This window comes from Opisthocomus hoazin, chromosome 4 (assembly GCF_030867145.1).
Source record: "Opisthocomus hoazin isolate bOpiHoa1 chromosome 4, bOpiHoa1.hap1, whole genome shotgun sequence".
In the NCBI taxonomy this organism is placed as follows: domain Eukaryota; kingdom Metazoa; phylum Chordata; class Aves; order Opisthocomiformes; family Opisthocomidae; genus Opisthocomus; species Opisthocomus hoazin.
The window spans coordinates 94,210,466-94,227,888 of record NC_134417.1 but is presented as its reverse complement, the minus strand read 5'-3'; the positions used below and the strand labels follow the sequence as shown (position 1 = coordinate 94,227,888).

Below are 17,423 nucleotides of genomic sequence, written 5' to 3'. Positions count from 1 at the left end.
CGGCTTCGGGGGGCTTCCAGGAGCACCCGGCTCCAAAGATCTGGTGTAACCTCCACAAGAGGCACAGTGCAGGTGCCTGCAGTCAGCACCCAGATCCTCCCAGGTCTAACTGTCCTCAGGCCGAAGAACAGGCCGTAACAGCCAGACAACAGCCAACGTGACACCAGCTACAAACTCCAGATCACAACGTTTCTTCTTTCTCTGTCATCCCCCCCCCCCCCTTCCTTTTTTTTTTGGTACTTTGGGAGGTTCTCCCCACTTCTTGAGTAGAGCAGCGTGGGAAGCAGCACACAAGGTGCGCGGTTTGGGAAGTCCCCATCAGCTGCCATCCCTATCTAGGGATCATCCAGCCGAGTGTGTCCCACGGGATCCTGCGCCAGCTCCTACCTCCCACCTTAGACAGCAAACACGTCTCCATCACCCCCACACCAGGACGCAGCCTTAGCTCACCGATCTCCTGCAGCAAGATCACTGCTTCATCCACAGCTTTGATGTCAGGGCTGTCCAGAGCCTTGGAGAGAAACTCGACCGCCTGCAACGCAGCGGGGGAGGGGGGAAGGGAAAAAAAAAAAGAAAAAGGGCATGTTTCCCATCCAGGGGTGTGGGAGCGCCCTCGGGAGCCCACTGCCCTGCCCCAGGGCCCCAGACCGCAACGCGGCTCCCTCTTGGTTTGCCCATGGGGGTACGAGCTCAGCCCTCACAGAGTCTTTTAGACACGCTCCGTAAGCTAAGTCATCTATCACAGAATGACAGAATGTTGGGAGCTGGAAGGGCCCTCTGTGGGTCACCCAGCCCAACCCCCTGCCCAAGCAGGGTCACCCACAGCAGGCTGCACAGCACCGCGGCCAGGCGGGGCTGGAATATCTCCAGAGAAGGAGACTCCCCAGCCCCTCTGGGCAGCCTGGGCCAGGGCTCCGTCACCCTCAGAGGGAAGAAGTTCTTCCTCGGGTTCAGCTGGAGCTTCCTCGGCTTCAGTTTGTGCCCGGTGCCCCTTGTCCTGTCGCTGGGCACCACTGGAAAGAGTCTGGCCCCGTCCTCCTGACCCCCACCCTGCAGATATTTAGAGGCATTTCCAAGGTCCCCTCTCAGCCTTCTCTTCTCCAGGCTGAACAAGCCCAGCTCCCTCAGCCTCTCCTCCTAGGAGAGATGCTCCAGTCCCCTCCTCATCCTCGCAGCCCTGCACTGGGCTCTCTCCAGTGGCTCCTCATCTTTCTTGAACTGGGGAGCCCAGCACTGGACACAGCACTGCAGATGGGGCCTCAGTGGGGCAGAGCAGAGGGGGAGGAGACCCTCCCTCGCCCTGCTGCCCACACTCCTCTGAATGCACCCCAGGAGACCATTGGCCTTCTGGGCAGCCAGGGCACGCTGCTGGCTCATGGTCACCCTGTCGTCCCCCAGCACTCCCAGTCCCTCTCCGCAGAGCTGCTCTCCAGCAGCTCAGCCCCAGCCTGTACTGGTGCCTGGGGTTGTTCCTCCCCAGGTGCAGGACCCTGCCCTTGCCCTTGTTGAACCTCATCAGGTTCCCCTCTGCCCAACTCTCCAGCCTGCCCAGGTCTCGCTGGATGGCAGCACAGCCTGCCGGTGCATCCACCACTCCTCCCAGTTCTGTGTCACCAGCAAACTGGCTGAGGGTACGCTCTAACTCTTCAGCCAGGTCATTGATGAAGAAGTTAAACAAGACTGGGCCCAGTACTGACACCTACACATTCCCTGGTCTTAATCTCCCCAGACAGCACTCCATGTAGGAAAGCAAGAACTAAAGTCACCACCATCTCAGGTTCTCCCTACTCGTGTTTGCGATCAAATCACCTCTCTGGAACCGGCACCAGGCAGGCCGCATCCTGCCCGTTCGGACGGCTGCAGTCTTGCAGGCAGCTACTGTGCTTACCGTTTTCTCCGGCATGTGGATCTTGGCCTGCACCACCAGGTTCTCCAGCGGGGTGCGTAGGATCTCTGGAACCTGGTAAGTCGGCATCTTGTCCAGGCGGCTGCGAGGGAAGAGGTGGTAGGCAAATCCCGACTGACAGCGGCCAGCACGCCCTCGCCTCTGCACCACGTTTGACTTGGACACCCACACCGTTTCCAGGCAGGACACCTAGGAGAAGAAGATTAGGCATGAACGCTCTCACAGCTCTGTCCTGTTTAAGTGCAGCTTTCCATCCAGTCCACAGACCTCAGAAACACCTCACGACCGATCAACCATCCTGCTGAAGGGCAAGGGAAGCCTTTCCCACGCTCCTGCATCTTGCGGTGCCGGTCTCCGGCCGGCAGCAGCGTGAAGGCCGGAGCTGCTCAGTGCATGGATGAGATCCTGATGCCATCTGCTGGGCACCAGCCCCGGCACCAGCACCGCAGCGGCTCATCACGCTGCCCCACTGGGAGCTGCCAGCGGAGCGTGGTCCCGGCCTCTCCCACGCCAGCCCTGCGTGGGACTGGAGGCACTGCAGGGGCTGCGTTGTGAGAAGAACTGGGTTAAAACTGGGAGGATGAGGAGGGGACTGGAGCATCTCTCCTAGGAGGAGAGGCTGAGGGAGCTGGGCTTGTTCAGCCTGGAGAAGAGCAGGCTGAGAGGGGACCTAACAAATGCCTCTAAATATCTGAAGGATGGGGGTCAGGAGGACGGGGCCAGACTCTTTGCAGTGGTGCCCAGCGACAGGACAAGGGGCAACGGGCACAAACTGAAGCCGAGGAAGCTCCAGCTGAACCCGAGGAAGAACTTCTTCCCTCTGAGGGTGACGGAGCCCTGGCCCAGGCTGCCCAGAGGGGCTGGGGAGTCTCCTTCTCTGGAGATATTCCAGCCCCGCCTGGCCGCGGTGCTGTGCAGCCTGCTGTGGGTGACCCTGCTTCGGCAGGGGGTTGGGCTGGGTGACCCCCAGAGGTCCCTTCCAGCCCCAACATTCTGTGATTCTGTGAAAACTGGGCAAACAGAAAAGGGCTGGTTTTAAACGAGAACTGTTCCAAGGCGTGAATCGCCACCCGGCCCTGCTCTTGCTCGGGGAGGGGAGGGGAAGGGCCAGCTGTGTATCGCCAGATCCCTTCTTCCAAGCGCAACAGCCTGCACGTTGTCAGCAAAGCGCAGGCACAAAAGCCTTCGCAGGGCCCGGCGCCGACAGAAACACGGCCTGAGAGCAGTGTAACCTCCCCCCCTTAATGGTCACTAACAGGGTAAGGCCCTGGGGTCAAGAGCTTCAAACAAGAGCAGTTCATGACGAAATCATAGAAAAAGGCAGAAAGCAAACAGAAAAGCTACAGATGTTCAATGGTGTAAACAGAGAGATGGGAAGGGAGCAGGATTTGCCTTGAATTTCTCTGAAGACACCAGACTTTTGCCAGTTCAGCACAAGTTGACAGGGAGCCTGGCAGGGAGCTTGGTAAAGGCAAAGACTCTCTGACTGACGAGTCAAACACGCTGTCCCCAAACACGGACACAGCGCCCGTGTCCCAACGGCCAAACGGGCAGCAGCTCTGTCACTCCATTAACACTGTCTCCAACACTGCTCTGAAAACATCTGTTAGCTCCAGTACGTCCCAAACGCACTCAGAGGCGAGAAAGCATCAGTACCTTGGTCTTCAGATCGTAGCGTTCCTCCTTGTGCGTGCCACTGTCCACCACGTGGACAATGTCGTTGATGGTGATGGAGGTCTCGGCGATGTTGGTGGCCAGGACGATCTTCCTGACGCCCGGCGGAGGCCGCTGGAAGATGTTTTGCTGGTCCATCATGGGGATGTTGGAGTGCACTAGGAGATAAAACCAGACTCGGTCCTGCCCTGCTTCGCAGTGCAAGGCCAAGGTGGGCAGAGATCCTCAGCCTTCTTCTACCACCACCTCCCGGTTCCCGAAACGGGGGACAGGGATGGGGACACCACTTGTAAATGTTCATTCTCAGCGGTTTCCTGCCAGGCAGACCCCAGGACAAATCTTCCACACATCATGTGGGAAGGCCACATTACGGTTGCTCCAACCGATGGCTCAAGAGCAGCAGGAGCTCCGATCCCCTCCCATCCCACAGAGGCTCGTGGTACCACCAGAATATCCCCGGGCCCGAAGCAGAAGCCCCACTCCCTCCCAGAATCCTGTTCTGCAGCTCCCACTTTCCAAAAGGTCTGTGGGGCATCCTCACTGTCACTTGGTTTCACTTGGTCAAAAATCGTTATCAGCATGGGCCTGTAACTCTTCTATATCACGTTTTTGCCCTATTACAGACCAGTGATGTGCAGAAATTCCCAGCAACCGCACACAGCAGCGGGGGAGAACGTGCAGTTTTCACAAAAGAACACCTGCATTTATTAGCAACTGAGCTGCCCAAAGCTGCGCTCCTGGCTGGCGGCCTTATTTGACATTGAATAAGGAAGAATTAAAAAAAAAAAACAAACAACCAACCCACAAAATCTTACAGCCTTGCAGAGTAATACTGGCTTTTGTTATAGATTTCCATCCTGGGATAGAGACCTTTAAATTCACTGATCAAAGCTGAGCTAGGGAGTACACCTCCATCCCAAAAAACAGGTCTTGAAGATCTTCTCTAGGCAGGCTCAGCATGCAGCTACAGCAATGTACAATTTAGCAGTTTCCTCCTTGTCCAATTCTGAATTGCTGGAGGCAAACAGGAAGGTAGTTTCTCTGATCACAAGCAGGTTGGGATGGCCTCTGCTAGGAGAAGTTACTCGTGTTTAACATGCACAATTACACCACAGATACGTACACCAGAGCATACAAGCTCGCTCTGTATCAGCTGCAGGGGCTCATCAAGACAACTGGCCTATCCATCCTCCCGAATCCCGGGGAGGAAAAGGTCTGGCGCTGCCATCTCACCTGGTAAGACGAGGTACCGGCTGTTCTGAGAGCCCAGCATCTCTAGCAGGCGCTGCTGCACTCCTTTGATTTCCTGCCAACCAGGGAGGAAGCAGAGGATCCCACCTGAAACACAGCAAGCGTTCAGAACGAGCGACCTAGAAATCCAAGCATCTTTCCCCAGCTGGAGACACAGAAACTGTTTTCACCGCACAGAAGGGACACCCATTATTTCCCCGAGACCACAGCAACCTTTTGCCCAAGAAACCGAAAGAAAAGCAGGGCCCTGGTCTGTGTTGCCCCCTGCCAGCTGATCTCTAAGGAAAGCTGCACCGTACTTACTGTGAACAAATGACAGATGCAGCCGTTCTGGGAAGTCATACCCAGGGGAACGTTCGTCTAGACTTCATACCTGCTATGCTGTATCTGCTTCTGAGAGCTCGTTAGGGCAAGGTTTTAAAGCCAGAAAGAAACCAGGCTACCTGCAGTTTGAGAGTGAATGCCTTCTGCTAGCTCTGAAACACTTAAAACTCTTAGAAGTCATCCGAGTCCTGCCTTCTCCACCAAAACACCACCTCCCAGACAAAGATATTTGACAGGGATGGGTCTCCAATACCGAAAAATAACTCAACTGTACAGCACAAGGCTGCCAGCGCTGGAGCACAGACGAGTCTTGCCCTTTGCCCCAGGACACTGAAACACTGACGACTCGGATGCTGCCTTAGCCAAAGACTCAGAAGTAGCTCATGCCACACTGCTCGCGACCGCTCCGTTCAACAGGAGCTCAAGATGGTCTTGCAGAAGTCAGCTCAGCACCATGTTTTCTCTGCAAAGGGTCTGGACTCTGCACGGTTCACGATTTTCCCCCCCCTAGCAGAAGTGGAGAGCAAGGGGGCAAGGCAGAACCTACCTGGTTCTCCATGGGCATCAATCTGGAGTACGAGGTCGGTAATCAGATCAAGATCGAGGACGCATTCATCATCCGATTGCTGGATGAAAACAGGAGGACAGATGCAGATAAATGAGTGGCAATCTAGCAGCGAGCAGAAAAGCACGCAGCCTCTCAGAGCATCTTCTGGAAAGAGCAAATGCCTGTACTTGGACAGCCTGCCCGGGAGCAGGAGCCAGGAACCTCAGGAGCCGGGTTTTGGCTCCATCTGGAACCTGGTCTGGTCACAACTGCTGCCGGTTTCCTCTGCTGTGCAGTGCGACCATACAGGCCCTTTCCCGTTCTCCAGACTTGGAAGCTAATGGGAATTTGTGTACCTCTACTGAACAGCACCTAACAAGTAACAAAATTAACACAAAATTTCTGGAGAAAAAACTGTGCCATATGCACCTGGGACTTCAAATCCACCAGGCACAGAGCAGCAGCTTTTGTATCCCTCAGTAGTCTGGAACACGTTTATGTGGCCAGTGTAAAAAGCACAGGTAAAAAAAAACCAGCCAGCCACAACAGCAATGGGAAGATTGCCCCAAAGGCAATGGGACAGCCTCCTCCTCGAGTCTGCCGATGGCACAAAACTGGGATGAGTGGCTGGTACACCAGATGGCTGCTCAGCCACAGGGAGGGACCTCCACAGGCTGGAGGAATGGCCTGACAGCTTCCAGTTCAGCAGGCTGGACTAGAAAATGTCTAGAGGTCCCGGCCGAGCTCAACGATTCTGCGACTCCGTGACCCACAGCTGAAGTAAGATTACCCACAGCAAAGAGCACATGCCTGGAGGGCATTTTCCAGAGGAACAGGAAGACCAGCTGCAAAAAGCAGCAATCGGGGACGGTGAGCACTTCGGTAACAGGCTGCCGTGAGCCATAACCATCCCTCCCTCGGACCAGGCCTGCAGAGCATGCAAACATTCACGTCTGCATCTGCATACACGAGTACAACGAGCTGTTGGCTTACTCAAACATACGCAAACTTCCCATTAAAGAGGGAAAAAAGTAACTTAGACCCAAACCTGAAGTCATCTTTATCCCTTATTTAATCAAAATACTCCGGGATTCTACTAAGCTGACTTAAACCTCACAAGGGTTGACGTGGAATCAAAGCTAAGCACACACTGTCCAGTAACCACTGGCACAGGCTGCCCAGAGAGGTGGGAGATGCCCCATCACTGGAAACATTCAAGGCCAGGCTGGACGGGGCTCGAAGCAACCTGGTCTGGCTGAAGATGTCCCTGCTCACTGCAGGGAGGTTGGGCTAGATGGTCTTTAAAGGTCCTTCCAACCCAAACCATTCTGTGGTTCTGTGAAAGAGGGACCAGTTCCAGGCCCCCCAGCCTCTCCAGAAGTCAGTGCCTCATCCAAGAGGAACAGCTCAACCACCACGCTGCACACCCACCTTGATCTCGTAGTGCCGGTGTCGGTGCCGGCCCAGCTTGGCCAAGATCTCCTCCAGATAGTACTCCTTCACGGGGTACATGAAACCCGGCACCTTGACCACAGGGCAATCCCCAAAGTAATGTGAGAAACGCTGATTGTCTCCTGTGGCGCTCATCAAGACCAGGCGCAGGTCAGGGTTGAGCTTCTGAATGCCCTTCAGCAGGATGAGCAGGAAGTCAGTGTTGACGTCTCGCTCGTGGACCTCGTCGACCACAACGTGGCTGACACCCTCCAGGCTGGGGTTCCCCTGCAGCTTCCGCAGCAGGATGCCCACGGTGCAGAAGAGCAGCGCTCCTCCCCTGGCAGGCGGCTTGCTCTCCAGTCGCACCTGGTAGCCCACGTTCTTCCTCATGTTGGGACCCAACTCTTGCGCCACGCGCTGGGCGACCGAGATGGCGCTGATCCTCCTCGGCTGGGTGATCACCACGTTGCAGCGGGCGCCGCGTCCCTCCAGGATGTAGTGTTCCAGCAGGAGCTGAGGGATCCTTGTGGTTTTCCCACAGCCTGTATCTCCTGCTATTACCACTACAGGGTTCTGCTCAATGGCTGATAGGATGGTGTCCTTGTGGGGGTCTACTGGCAGCGGGTGGCTCTCCTGCCACGAGGATCCTCTCCTTTTCCAGAGGGCCAGGAGATTCTGACTAAGGCGCACTTCCTCCGCTTCCAACATGGGTATATACGTCTTCCCCGTGATCGCATCACTTATCGCACCAGACTCCTTGCTCAGGTTCATCATGTCATCAGCAATCCGGGGCCTGGATTCCCTGATGTCCACTGGATACTGGGAGAGACAGAGAAAGTTGGCAGGGACAAAAAGATCGGTACCAGCCCCGAGAAGGACAGAAAGAAACAAGTGCCTGGAACAGACTCCGCCAGACTGGCCTTGCAGTGACCGAAGTCTCTTCAGATTTTAGGTAACTCAGCCACTTCTACTCTGAATTGAAGTTATTTAAAGTGAGAATTAACCTGGGCAGCTCCCTGCATTTTCCTCATTGCATCTCCTATTTTAAGAGTGGTACTCTGTCCAGTTCTGGGCTCCCCAGTTCAAGAAAGATGAGGAGCAACTGGAGAGAGCCCAGCACAGGGCTACGAGGATGAGGAAGGGACTGGAGCATCTCTCCTAGGAGGAGAGGCTGAGGGAGCTGGGCTTGTTCAGCCTGGAGAAGAGCAGGCTGAGAGGGCACCTTCAAAATGCCTCTAAATATCTGCAGGGTGGGGGTCAGGAGGCCGGGGCCAGACTCTTTGCAGTGGTGCCCAGCGACAGGACAAGGGGCAACGGGCACAAACTGAAGCAGAGGAAGCTCCAGCTGAACCCGAGGAAGAACTTCTTCCCTCTGAGGGTGACGGAGCCCTGGCCCAGGCTGCCCAGAGGGGCTGGGGAGTCTCCTTCTCTGAAGATATTCCAGCCCCGCCTGGCCGCGGTGCTGTGCAGCCTGCTGTGGGTGACCCTGCTTCGGCAGGGGGTTGGGCTGGGTGACCCCCAGAGGGCCCCTCCAACCCCCAACATTCTGTCATTCTGTGATGCCTGAACCGACGACGGGCACAAAACAGTGACACGAACTCTCCAAGTCAGTGGCTACACCGCATGCGAGTGATGCAAGGGCCCCTCAAAGACAACTTTTGGAAACTATCAAGTTACACCACCCCCCTTCCCTCCCTCGGGAAGCCCAGACACGTAACTGGCACAAAACATAAGCGTTCAGCTAAGCCAGAAATATTCCATCTTGGCAAAAGAAAAAACAGAAGTCCCACAGGAAGAACTCAAAGGAGCAACAACAGGTCAGGAATTGTCTAGAACGCAAATGAAAGCACTGACCCAGATGTTCACGGATTAAAAGTTCAGCTACAGATCAGTACTTCTGGATTCAGCCTTACTCAGAGTCTCAAACCCAAGCCTTCCACACACGGTGTGACAGCTCGTGTTCGCGTCAGCATCGCAGGCGGATCAATTTCCTTCAAGATGCTGCTGTTTTTCTAATTTTTCTAGCCCTTAGGTCAGCCATTTGCAGCAGGTCATTCAGAAGCAGCTGCTGTCTTAGGCGCAGCCTTGGCTTTCTAGGACATTCACTACTGCTTTACAGTATCTGCAGGATACTGTACAGATTGCCCGAGATCTTTATTGTTCAGGCCCAATGACTTCAATAAGACACCAACATCTGTGCCTGAAAGCTCACCTTACCTAGAGCTAACTCCTGCTTCGACGGTGGATGCTCCTAAGGAACCCTGTCCCAGCACTCCTTCAGCTCCCATGGGTGTCTGCTCACCACTGGTCCACCAGGAAGAGGGAATCTCCTGGGTGAAAACCCCACCAGGTGCCTGGGGACCTGCACCCACCGCTAACGCACAACGCTGCGAGACAGTCCCGAGGGAAACGTGCCAACACCGGCACCCGGTCCTTGCAAAGCTACGAGGCACAACCAGGGTTTCATGGAACCAACGCCTGCACAAGGCAGCATTCGTAAGCCTTCAAAGGAGGCTACAAGCAAGGCAAAAACTGCACCCCGTAACATCCCAAAAGCCAAATAACGCAGACAAACGTCACAGATGCACACAGAGAAGGCCCACTGCCAAGAAAGGTTCTCCCTTCCCCAAAAGTCAGCAGAGACTGGCCACGTTTGGTGGCAAACTATCAAGCTATGAATTCCCTCCACATTTTGACATGAAGCTCTCGACCCACGTGCAATTCCTGAAGTTAAATGGGATCAGCCAAAGGTGATTCTCAGGCAGCTGAGCAAGCCTTACGTGATTCAGATAGTTCTCAATCTTGCGCAGGGTTGCCTCGGGGACTTTGATGTGGCAGGGTTTCCTCTGGTTCTCCCCAAGCTCCCGGAGTGAAGTCATGTTGTACATAGCGTGGCTGAGGGGGTTGTTGTTCTTATCCACCAAGCCAAGGCTCTGCAAAGAAAGAGGCAAACAACACTATCAGGCACAAGACTGCTGCGTACGAAGCGCTGGTGTGCAGAGCACACGGGGCCTACACGTTCGGATGGGCTAACTCCCTCCTCCACATCCCAAACCCATCGCTTCCTGCTCTTGCCACAGCAAGAAACAAGACACAATCCCAGCTCAGCTCTGGTGAAACAGACACACGGGAGCCAACCTGTCCCCAACACAATGCTCACAGGACGGTCTTAAACAGACCCACCTAAGAAACAGCAGACACAACTGCATCTGACAAAACCCTCCTGCAAGGGCTCTTGCTATGGCTGTGGTACGTTGTGCCATTTCTATAAGAAGTCCTACGCTATTTTCTTGGGTTTCCCCTCTGCTGACTCCAGAGTCTGCAGCAAAACTATTGCAGCAACGTGCCTGGACTAGTCCACCTACAAGAACGAGAAGATGGTGTGTCTTAGCAGCCAGCAGCAAGGTGGCCAGGAGAACAGGCTAACACTTCCAGGGTGATCCTTACACATCACTTTGTGCTGCGGGCTCAAAACAAGCACAACAGCCTTCGCTGGCCAGACACGAGACGGGTACACCAGCAGCTTGGACTGAATCAGAAAGTTTGGAAATACACACTTATTAAGCATGAAGTCAACGATCAGAAAGCTTCAACCATCACCCCACGAGGCTCAGATACAGTAAGGCAGGCGCAAGGAGCCTCTACTCACAGACACAGGAGCCATGCACACTTACCTTAAGCTTCTGACAGGCCAGCGCCGCTGCTTTGTTTTCTGCCTCCACCTTGCGACGGCCCTTGGCAGCGAAAGTCATCGGACAGGGCCAGCGGAGCGTGAGCTTGCAGATCTTGGTCTTGGTCCCTACTGTACGGAACTGCATGTATTCCTAAAAGGCACACACACCCCCCATCAGATTAAGGGAGGTGTTAAGACTCTACGTAACGAGAGGCATTTTCAAATACACCCCGGTATTTCCAAGCAGAGCTTAAATTGTTGTTTGGTTTTTAACGCTGTAGTGGGACAGGTTTAGAGCGCTGAGTTCCGCTCCCCCAGCTCACAAGGCACTGGTTAAGCACAAGTGAGAGCAGACAGCTGTGCGGAGAACGTCACCGAGAGCCCACGGGGTGGAGCACAGCTACTGTCTGCTAAGCGCATGAGGTCTGGAAAGGAGGTGGGTGACACATCCCAAGGAGGAGGATCACCGGATACCGGCAAGAATCGAGTTGTGGAAAGATTCCGTCAGCACGGAAATGACACATTGCTCCCAGTAACACAAACTTGTGTTTGCTGCAGATACACGGGGAAATGCAAACTTATCACCTTCGAAAATATTCTCCTTCATTCAGGCAGCAGCTCTTCTAGCGCCCCGGCCTCGAATAACAACATTCCTCATGCTTCTGTTAAGACATTTCCTCAATTCTAACCACAAAGTCTTTCCCTCGCTCTTCAGGCTGATTTTTCTGGGCCTAGTTTTAACTTCCCTTCTCCCCCCAGTTCTCAGCCGCCCAAAAAAAGCATCCAAAGTGATTCCAGTGGTAGTCTGTGGGCTTCGTCCCCGGCAGGGGTCAAACAGCACCTTACCTTGACTGTGGAGGAAGAGGTTGCAATCTGAATCACTTGGGCCAGGAGATTTTTGGGAAGCGGGAACTGCGTCAGGGCACGGATGGCAGTGTTGTCGTCCGTCATTTCAATGGAACTCCCTCCTCGGCTAGATGGAAGATCAGAACAGTTTGATACAGAAATATGCCCTCTGTGCTCAGACCCACCTCACTTCAGGTCTGCTACTGAGGTCTGAAACCGAGTAGTTAAAGGCACAGATTATTTTGGTCATCTGAAAAGCCAAGCTGTATCTTGCTACTAAAATCTGTCAGTCACCGAACAATCACCCAACCCAGTAAAGCCACCTACTAAAAAGCAACCAAACCTTTACACTAGCACTACAAACCTGATAGCATCAACAGATTATAATAGATCTAATAAATAAATATATAATTCCGAATGCAAACAACATCCCTAAAAACAGTGAGCCCCACCACCACGTCCTTATGCATCATCATCCCATTGACTACTAAAATTCAAAGATTTGTGCTCATAAAATACGCAGTCAAGCAAGTGGCCATGGTGATGAAAAGGAAATTTAATATTGCCCTCAAAAGCAGAGTGGTCAAAAAAGGTGTAAGTGCACATGCACAGCTTCTGGGAATGGAAACCTCTTTAGGCACAGAAGAATAAGAAAGGCAGGTAACGAGCAGGTAACGAGCAGGCAGCAGCCTACCCGAAGGGCAAAACTCCAGAGACAACGCTGTGCATCCCCTGGGGCCCCCAGACCAAGCTCCCCCACTACTGCTTGCATAGAGAACCCTACAGTACTCGGTGTTTGGCCCATCTACAGGTCACGCCAGCAACGTGGGAAGTTGCAGCTCAGCTGCGAGGAACTGCAGGGGTGCATCAGCTACACAGAAAAGTCTCTTCTCTTTACCGCCCTGGATTAGCAGCTATCCGGGCAGACGTACCTCGCGTCTCTGCCTGGGGTTCGAGCATCCTGGTGGGCCATAGGTAGATAATCAGAAACATCGATTGCTTCTTCTTCCAGCTCTCCCTCCTCCAGTTCCCCTTCTTCTAGCTCCCCTTCCTCCAGCTCTTCCCTCCTCATCGCTTTCGGCATCCTGCCCTGCTCCATGGGCTGGATGGCATCGTCCGGCTCCATCCGTCGCCAACAGGTCGACAAGTCGGCGAGAGAAGGTCCGGACTTGGAGCGCCACTTGCCCTCCGAGCACCACCTCTCGTCCGGACAGCCAAGCTGGTCAGCGAGAAGCCGGTACTTTGCAGCATCAAAGAGCTCATTTCTGGGCCCCAGCAAACCCCAGCCCTACAAGAGCAAAATGCATCGTTAGCTGCAGCAAAGGGACAGATACGGGTAACTCTGCAGGCAAGCAGAACACAACTGATAAAGGACACAAATGCAGGAGGAGCAATTTCTTTATATCGCACAGAAAAAGAAAAGTGACTTTCAGAAACGTAAAGTTTTCCTCCTGCCCTTATTTCTTAAGAAAGGGTATCTGTTCACTAACCTTGCTTCCCAGAGCACAACTGCTTAGCATCACAAGCTTGTTAGGAAGGGTGGGCCAAGAATTACTGGCATTTTACAAACTAGTGACAGTATTTAGCATTCTGAAGTTTTGAAACCCACCTCAGAGCATGACATGCATCTTTCTGGAAAGGCTAAACAAGTACACTCTGGGATAACAGAAGATGAGAACTGACCATGAGCCAGCAGCATGCCCTGGCTGCCCAGAAGGCCAGTGGTCTCCTGGGGTGCATTCAGAGGAGTGTGGGCAGCAGGGCGAGGGAGGGTCTCCTCCCCCTCTGCTCCGCCCTACTGAGGCCCCATCTGCAGTGCTGTGTCCAGTGCTGGGCTCCCCAGTTCAAGAGAGATGAGGAGCTACTGGAGAGAGCCCAGCGCAGGGCTGCGAGGATGAGGAGGGGACTGGAGCATCTATCCTACGAGGAGAGGCTGAGGGAGCTGGGCTTGTTCAGCCTGGAGAAGAGAAGGCTGAGAGGGGACCTTGGAAATGCCTCTAAATATCTGCAGGGTGGGGGTCAGGAGGCCGGGGCCAGACTCTTTGCAGTGGTGCCCAGCGACAGGACAAGGGGCAACGGGCACAAACTGAAGCCGAGGAAGCTCCAGCTGAACCCAAGGAAGAACTTCTTCCCTCTGAGGGTGACGGAGCCCTGGCCCAGGCTGCCCAGAGGGGCTGGGGAGTCTCCTTCTCTGGAGATATTCCAGCCCCGCCTGGCCGCGGTGCTGTGCAGCCTGCTGTGGGTGACCCTGCTTGGGCAGGGGGTTGGGTGGGGGGTCCCCAGAGGGCCCTTCCAACCCCCAACATTCTGTGATTCTGTAATTCAGAGAACAGTTCATCTCCCTTTTCAGACAAACAGTTATTTGTCTGAGCAGTAGTCAGATCTCCCTAATGCAGCAACTGTTGGAACAGAGGAGTTCCTAATTACTACCGGCCTACCACCTCCATTTAGGACTGAACCTTACATCAAGCTCCAGACATATCTAGGGTGTAGCACACACCGTATCTTACCAGACCGCTGCAATAAATTAAAAGTCACATCTTTAGGCCTCTCGCTGGCCCCACATTAGACAAGGCTGGATTATTTCGTGCTGTAGGAGTGCCTAGGACAGCAACAATTCACTGTGCTAGCTGCTGCACTCACAGTCGCTATATTCAGACAGTCTCTGCACCAATTAGACACTACTACTTTTCTTGAGCTGATGACTATTTATTTAAAGCACCATTTGTAGCTATTTCTATAGCTAAGATTGCACAAGGCCTCCCATTGTGAGGGTCTTCTGTTAGGTTACAGGTCTAGCTGGCAAAGAGTCAGAGTTCAAAATTTTGCATGCTGAATCTGGAGTTTCAGGGGGGTTGAGTTTTTGTAGTTTTATGCTGAAAATACAGTTTAGTCATTTCCCAAAATTTGGAGAAAAATTTAAGTGTAGACAGGATTTTTTCTCCTTTGAAAACTTCTGTTTTAATCTTTCTTTGATTAAAGCAACTAGCCTAAGTAGAGAGACCAGCTGAAGAAAGTTCTGGTTTTAACCCTGCAACTGTTAACTTGGGCAGGCTTAAAACCCTGCATCTGTTAACTTGGGCAGGCTTAATTTAAAAACTAATTAATTATTTCTTAATGTAGCTTTCTTGACCTACAAGCAAATCAAAAAGCTCTCAAAGAGCTGTCAGAGCACCTGCAGCACCTTTTCTAGGCTCCTTAGCAGGAAGACATCATTGTACCTACTCCACAGATGAAAGAAAAACTCCAAAAGCAAACTCCCTCGCTGAAGGTTACAGGCAAGAGGCAGTGGCAGAGCTGAAGACAAAGCTGCATCTTCTTCTCTCATAATTGCTATGTAACATCACATCTTCAGCCATGACCTCTCTAACTCTACTGTACGTGTTTGATACTGGCTGTGCACACACGTCAACCACTTCCAGCCACAAATAAGTGGCAGACTGGCATAACTTTAAAGGAGTAATCATGAAACAGAACACGTAACTGAAACACTACGGCTTACACGGAGCGGCAACACGAGCCTCTGAAGGTGCTACGCCTGCAAATACTCACGGGTAGACTGACAGAAGCGTGAGTTAGGGAACAGCCAATACACCTGACGTAAGCTCTACTCGCCATAGATGCTGACACTAAGACAGAAGCTGATTAAGGTCTAGGACAAAAAGAACAAAGAGCAGAACTCCAAGAATTTAGTGAGTTCATCCCTGGCTGAAGGAAGTCGGCTATTAAGCTCAAACAGATTCAGACAGCTCAAGACTTCACCCTCTACCCTTGATTAACAAATAGACCAACTAAGAAAGCAAACAGGCAAAGAGAAAGAGAAAAGTCAAAAATCCTATCACCAAAACAGACGAGGCCTGCACACTCCAAGGCTTGTTTTTTCAAGCTAAGGAGGAGCATGAGCTCACCTTGAAGAGCTGACACGCTGCAGCTGCTGCCTGCCTCTCGGCATCAATCTTCTTGGTCCCATAGCCTTCCACTTCCACATTCTTAGGCCACTTTATATGCAGAGTGACTTTCTGAAAAGCAAAGATAACCAGCAAAATGAGACAGTACAGAACAATCTCTCTCCTCCACCACGAGCACACCTACTTCACACATCTCTGAACTCCAGGAAAAGGAGAGAACCACAAATGAAAATCCCAAACAGACTGCTTGTTTGGTCCCTTTATCGGAAGCTCCATTCCAGTAACGTACAAAGAAAAGCCTGAAAAAGAGATAGGAGGTGCTCAGAGTCACACAGAAGCCGCACGGCTGAGCCAGGCTGACTTCCAGCCAGTGCCACGTACTCCGGGCCGGAGCTCCAGAGGCTGCAGTGTGTCGGCTCAGAGGCATCAAATGCCAAGAGCTCACTGCAAGAACAATTTGGTTGCAAAGTAACCGCTCCTCTGTACACTGCAGCGTACCAGACCATGCCCAAGCACCACGCGCTCTCCAACACCTTTCCAGTTGCAATGGCAAGCAAATCTTCCCAAGTGCTTTCTTGCTGTAATTTTAACTAGCAGTATTTCCTTGCCCTCTCCTCTGCCCTAGTGAGGCCCCATCTGCAGTACTGGGTCCAGTGCTGGGCTCCCCAGTACAAGAAAGATGAGGAGCTACTGGAGAGAGCCCAGCGCAGGGCTGCGAGGATGAGGAGGGGACTGGAGCATCTCTCCTAGGAGGAGAGGCTGAGGGAGCTGGGCTTGTTCAGCCTGGAGAAGAGAAGGCTGCGAGGGGACCTTGGAAATGCCTCTAAATATCTGCAGGGTGGGGGTCAGGAGGCCGGGGCCAGACTCTTTGCAGTGGTGCCAAGCGACAGGACAAGGGGCAACGGGCACAAACTGAAGCAGAGGAAGCTCCAGCTGAACCCGAGGAAGAACTTCTTCCCTCTGAGGGTGACGGAGCCCTGGCCCAGGCTGCCCAGAGGGGCTGGGGAGTCTCCTTCTCTGGAGATATTCAAGCCCTGCCTGGACGTGGTCCTGTGCAGCCTGCTGTGGGTGACCCTGCTTGGGCAGGGGGTTGGGCTGGGTGACCCACAGAGGGCCCTGCCAACCCCTAACATTCTATATTTCACCACAGTTACACAGGCAGGTACGGTACTCATCGGGCACATGAGAACCCAGCCGTCAGGATGGGCAGCCCCAACAGAAGCAGAACTGAATTAACAGTAGTTCACAACTGAACTAACAGTACCACCAGAGCTCCTCTTCTACCAGTACAGTTAGATGACAGCAGCCGAAAAACCTGCAGAGGCAATGAATGCTCAAAGTTGAACCCTGCCCTCTTCTAAAAAATTGCTCCAAATCAAGAACCTGTTCTACTCCTGGCCCTGCAGAGGCTGTAGCCGAGTTTCTGCAAGGCTCAAAGGAGAGAAATGCCTCAGGAATTCTCTCCCTTTTCTGCAGCAAAGATGAAAGGTGGCATTTAGGTCCGCTGGGAAAACCCCACCTAAGAGGCTAGAGAAAAGGCTCCTGACTTTTCAACAGTCTGCATCTGGCTGGCTGCCTGCCATCTGAATCTCGTCTTACTGTAGGAAATTGCTACGTATTTTGCCTAGGGGCTCTGCATGAAAAGGCACAGACCTGCTGAGAAAAAAAGTTGTCTCATGAAGGCCAAGTTACTTTGTGCTCAGAAAAAAACCTTGCCCACTTCCAAGTGAGACTTCTCCAGGTTGTCTCACCAGTTCTGTCCCCACACGCTTTCTGGGTCGGTGTTTCGTTTTTTGGTATCCAACCTTTATTTTCTCCAACAGCTCCTCTGTTCATTTTGGGTTCTTTTGGTGTTCGTTT

At 53.1% G+C, this 17,423-nt stretch overlaps 1 protein-coding gene across 3 annotated transcripts in view; it reads right to left on the bottom strand.

Moving 5' to 3' along the window:
- DHX30 (DExH-box helicase 30) overlaps window positions 1-17,423 on the bottom strand; it is a 44,484-nt gene that overhangs the window by 6,271 nt on the left and 20,790 nt on the right. For all 3 annotated transcript variants that reach the window (XM_075419990.1, XM_075419988.1, XM_075419989.1), the window contains 11 exons: window positions 15,564-15,674; window positions 12,588-12,943; window positions 11,656-11,782; window positions 10,811-10,960; window positions 9,917-10,069; window positions 7,134-7,955; window positions 5,703-5,781; window positions 4,814-4,918; window positions 3,563-3,738; window positions 1,889-2,095; window positions 451-532 (listed from right to left, as the gene is read on the bottom strand). In XM_075419990.1, the coding sequence (XP_075276105.1) occupies window positions 451-532; window positions 1,889-2,095; window positions 3,563-3,738; window positions 4,814-4,918; window positions 5,703-5,781; window positions 7,134-7,955; window positions 9,917-10,069; window positions 10,811-10,960; window positions 11,656-11,782; window positions 12,588-12,943; window positions 15,564-15,674 (2,368 nt within the window). The remainder of the gene's footprint in view (window positions 1-450; window positions 533-1,888; window positions 2,096-3,562; window positions 3,739-4,813; window positions 4,919-5,702; window positions 5,782-7,133; window positions 7,956-9,916; window positions 10,070-10,810; window positions 10,961-11,655; window positions 11,783-12,587; window positions 12,944-15,563; window positions 15,675-17,423) is intronic.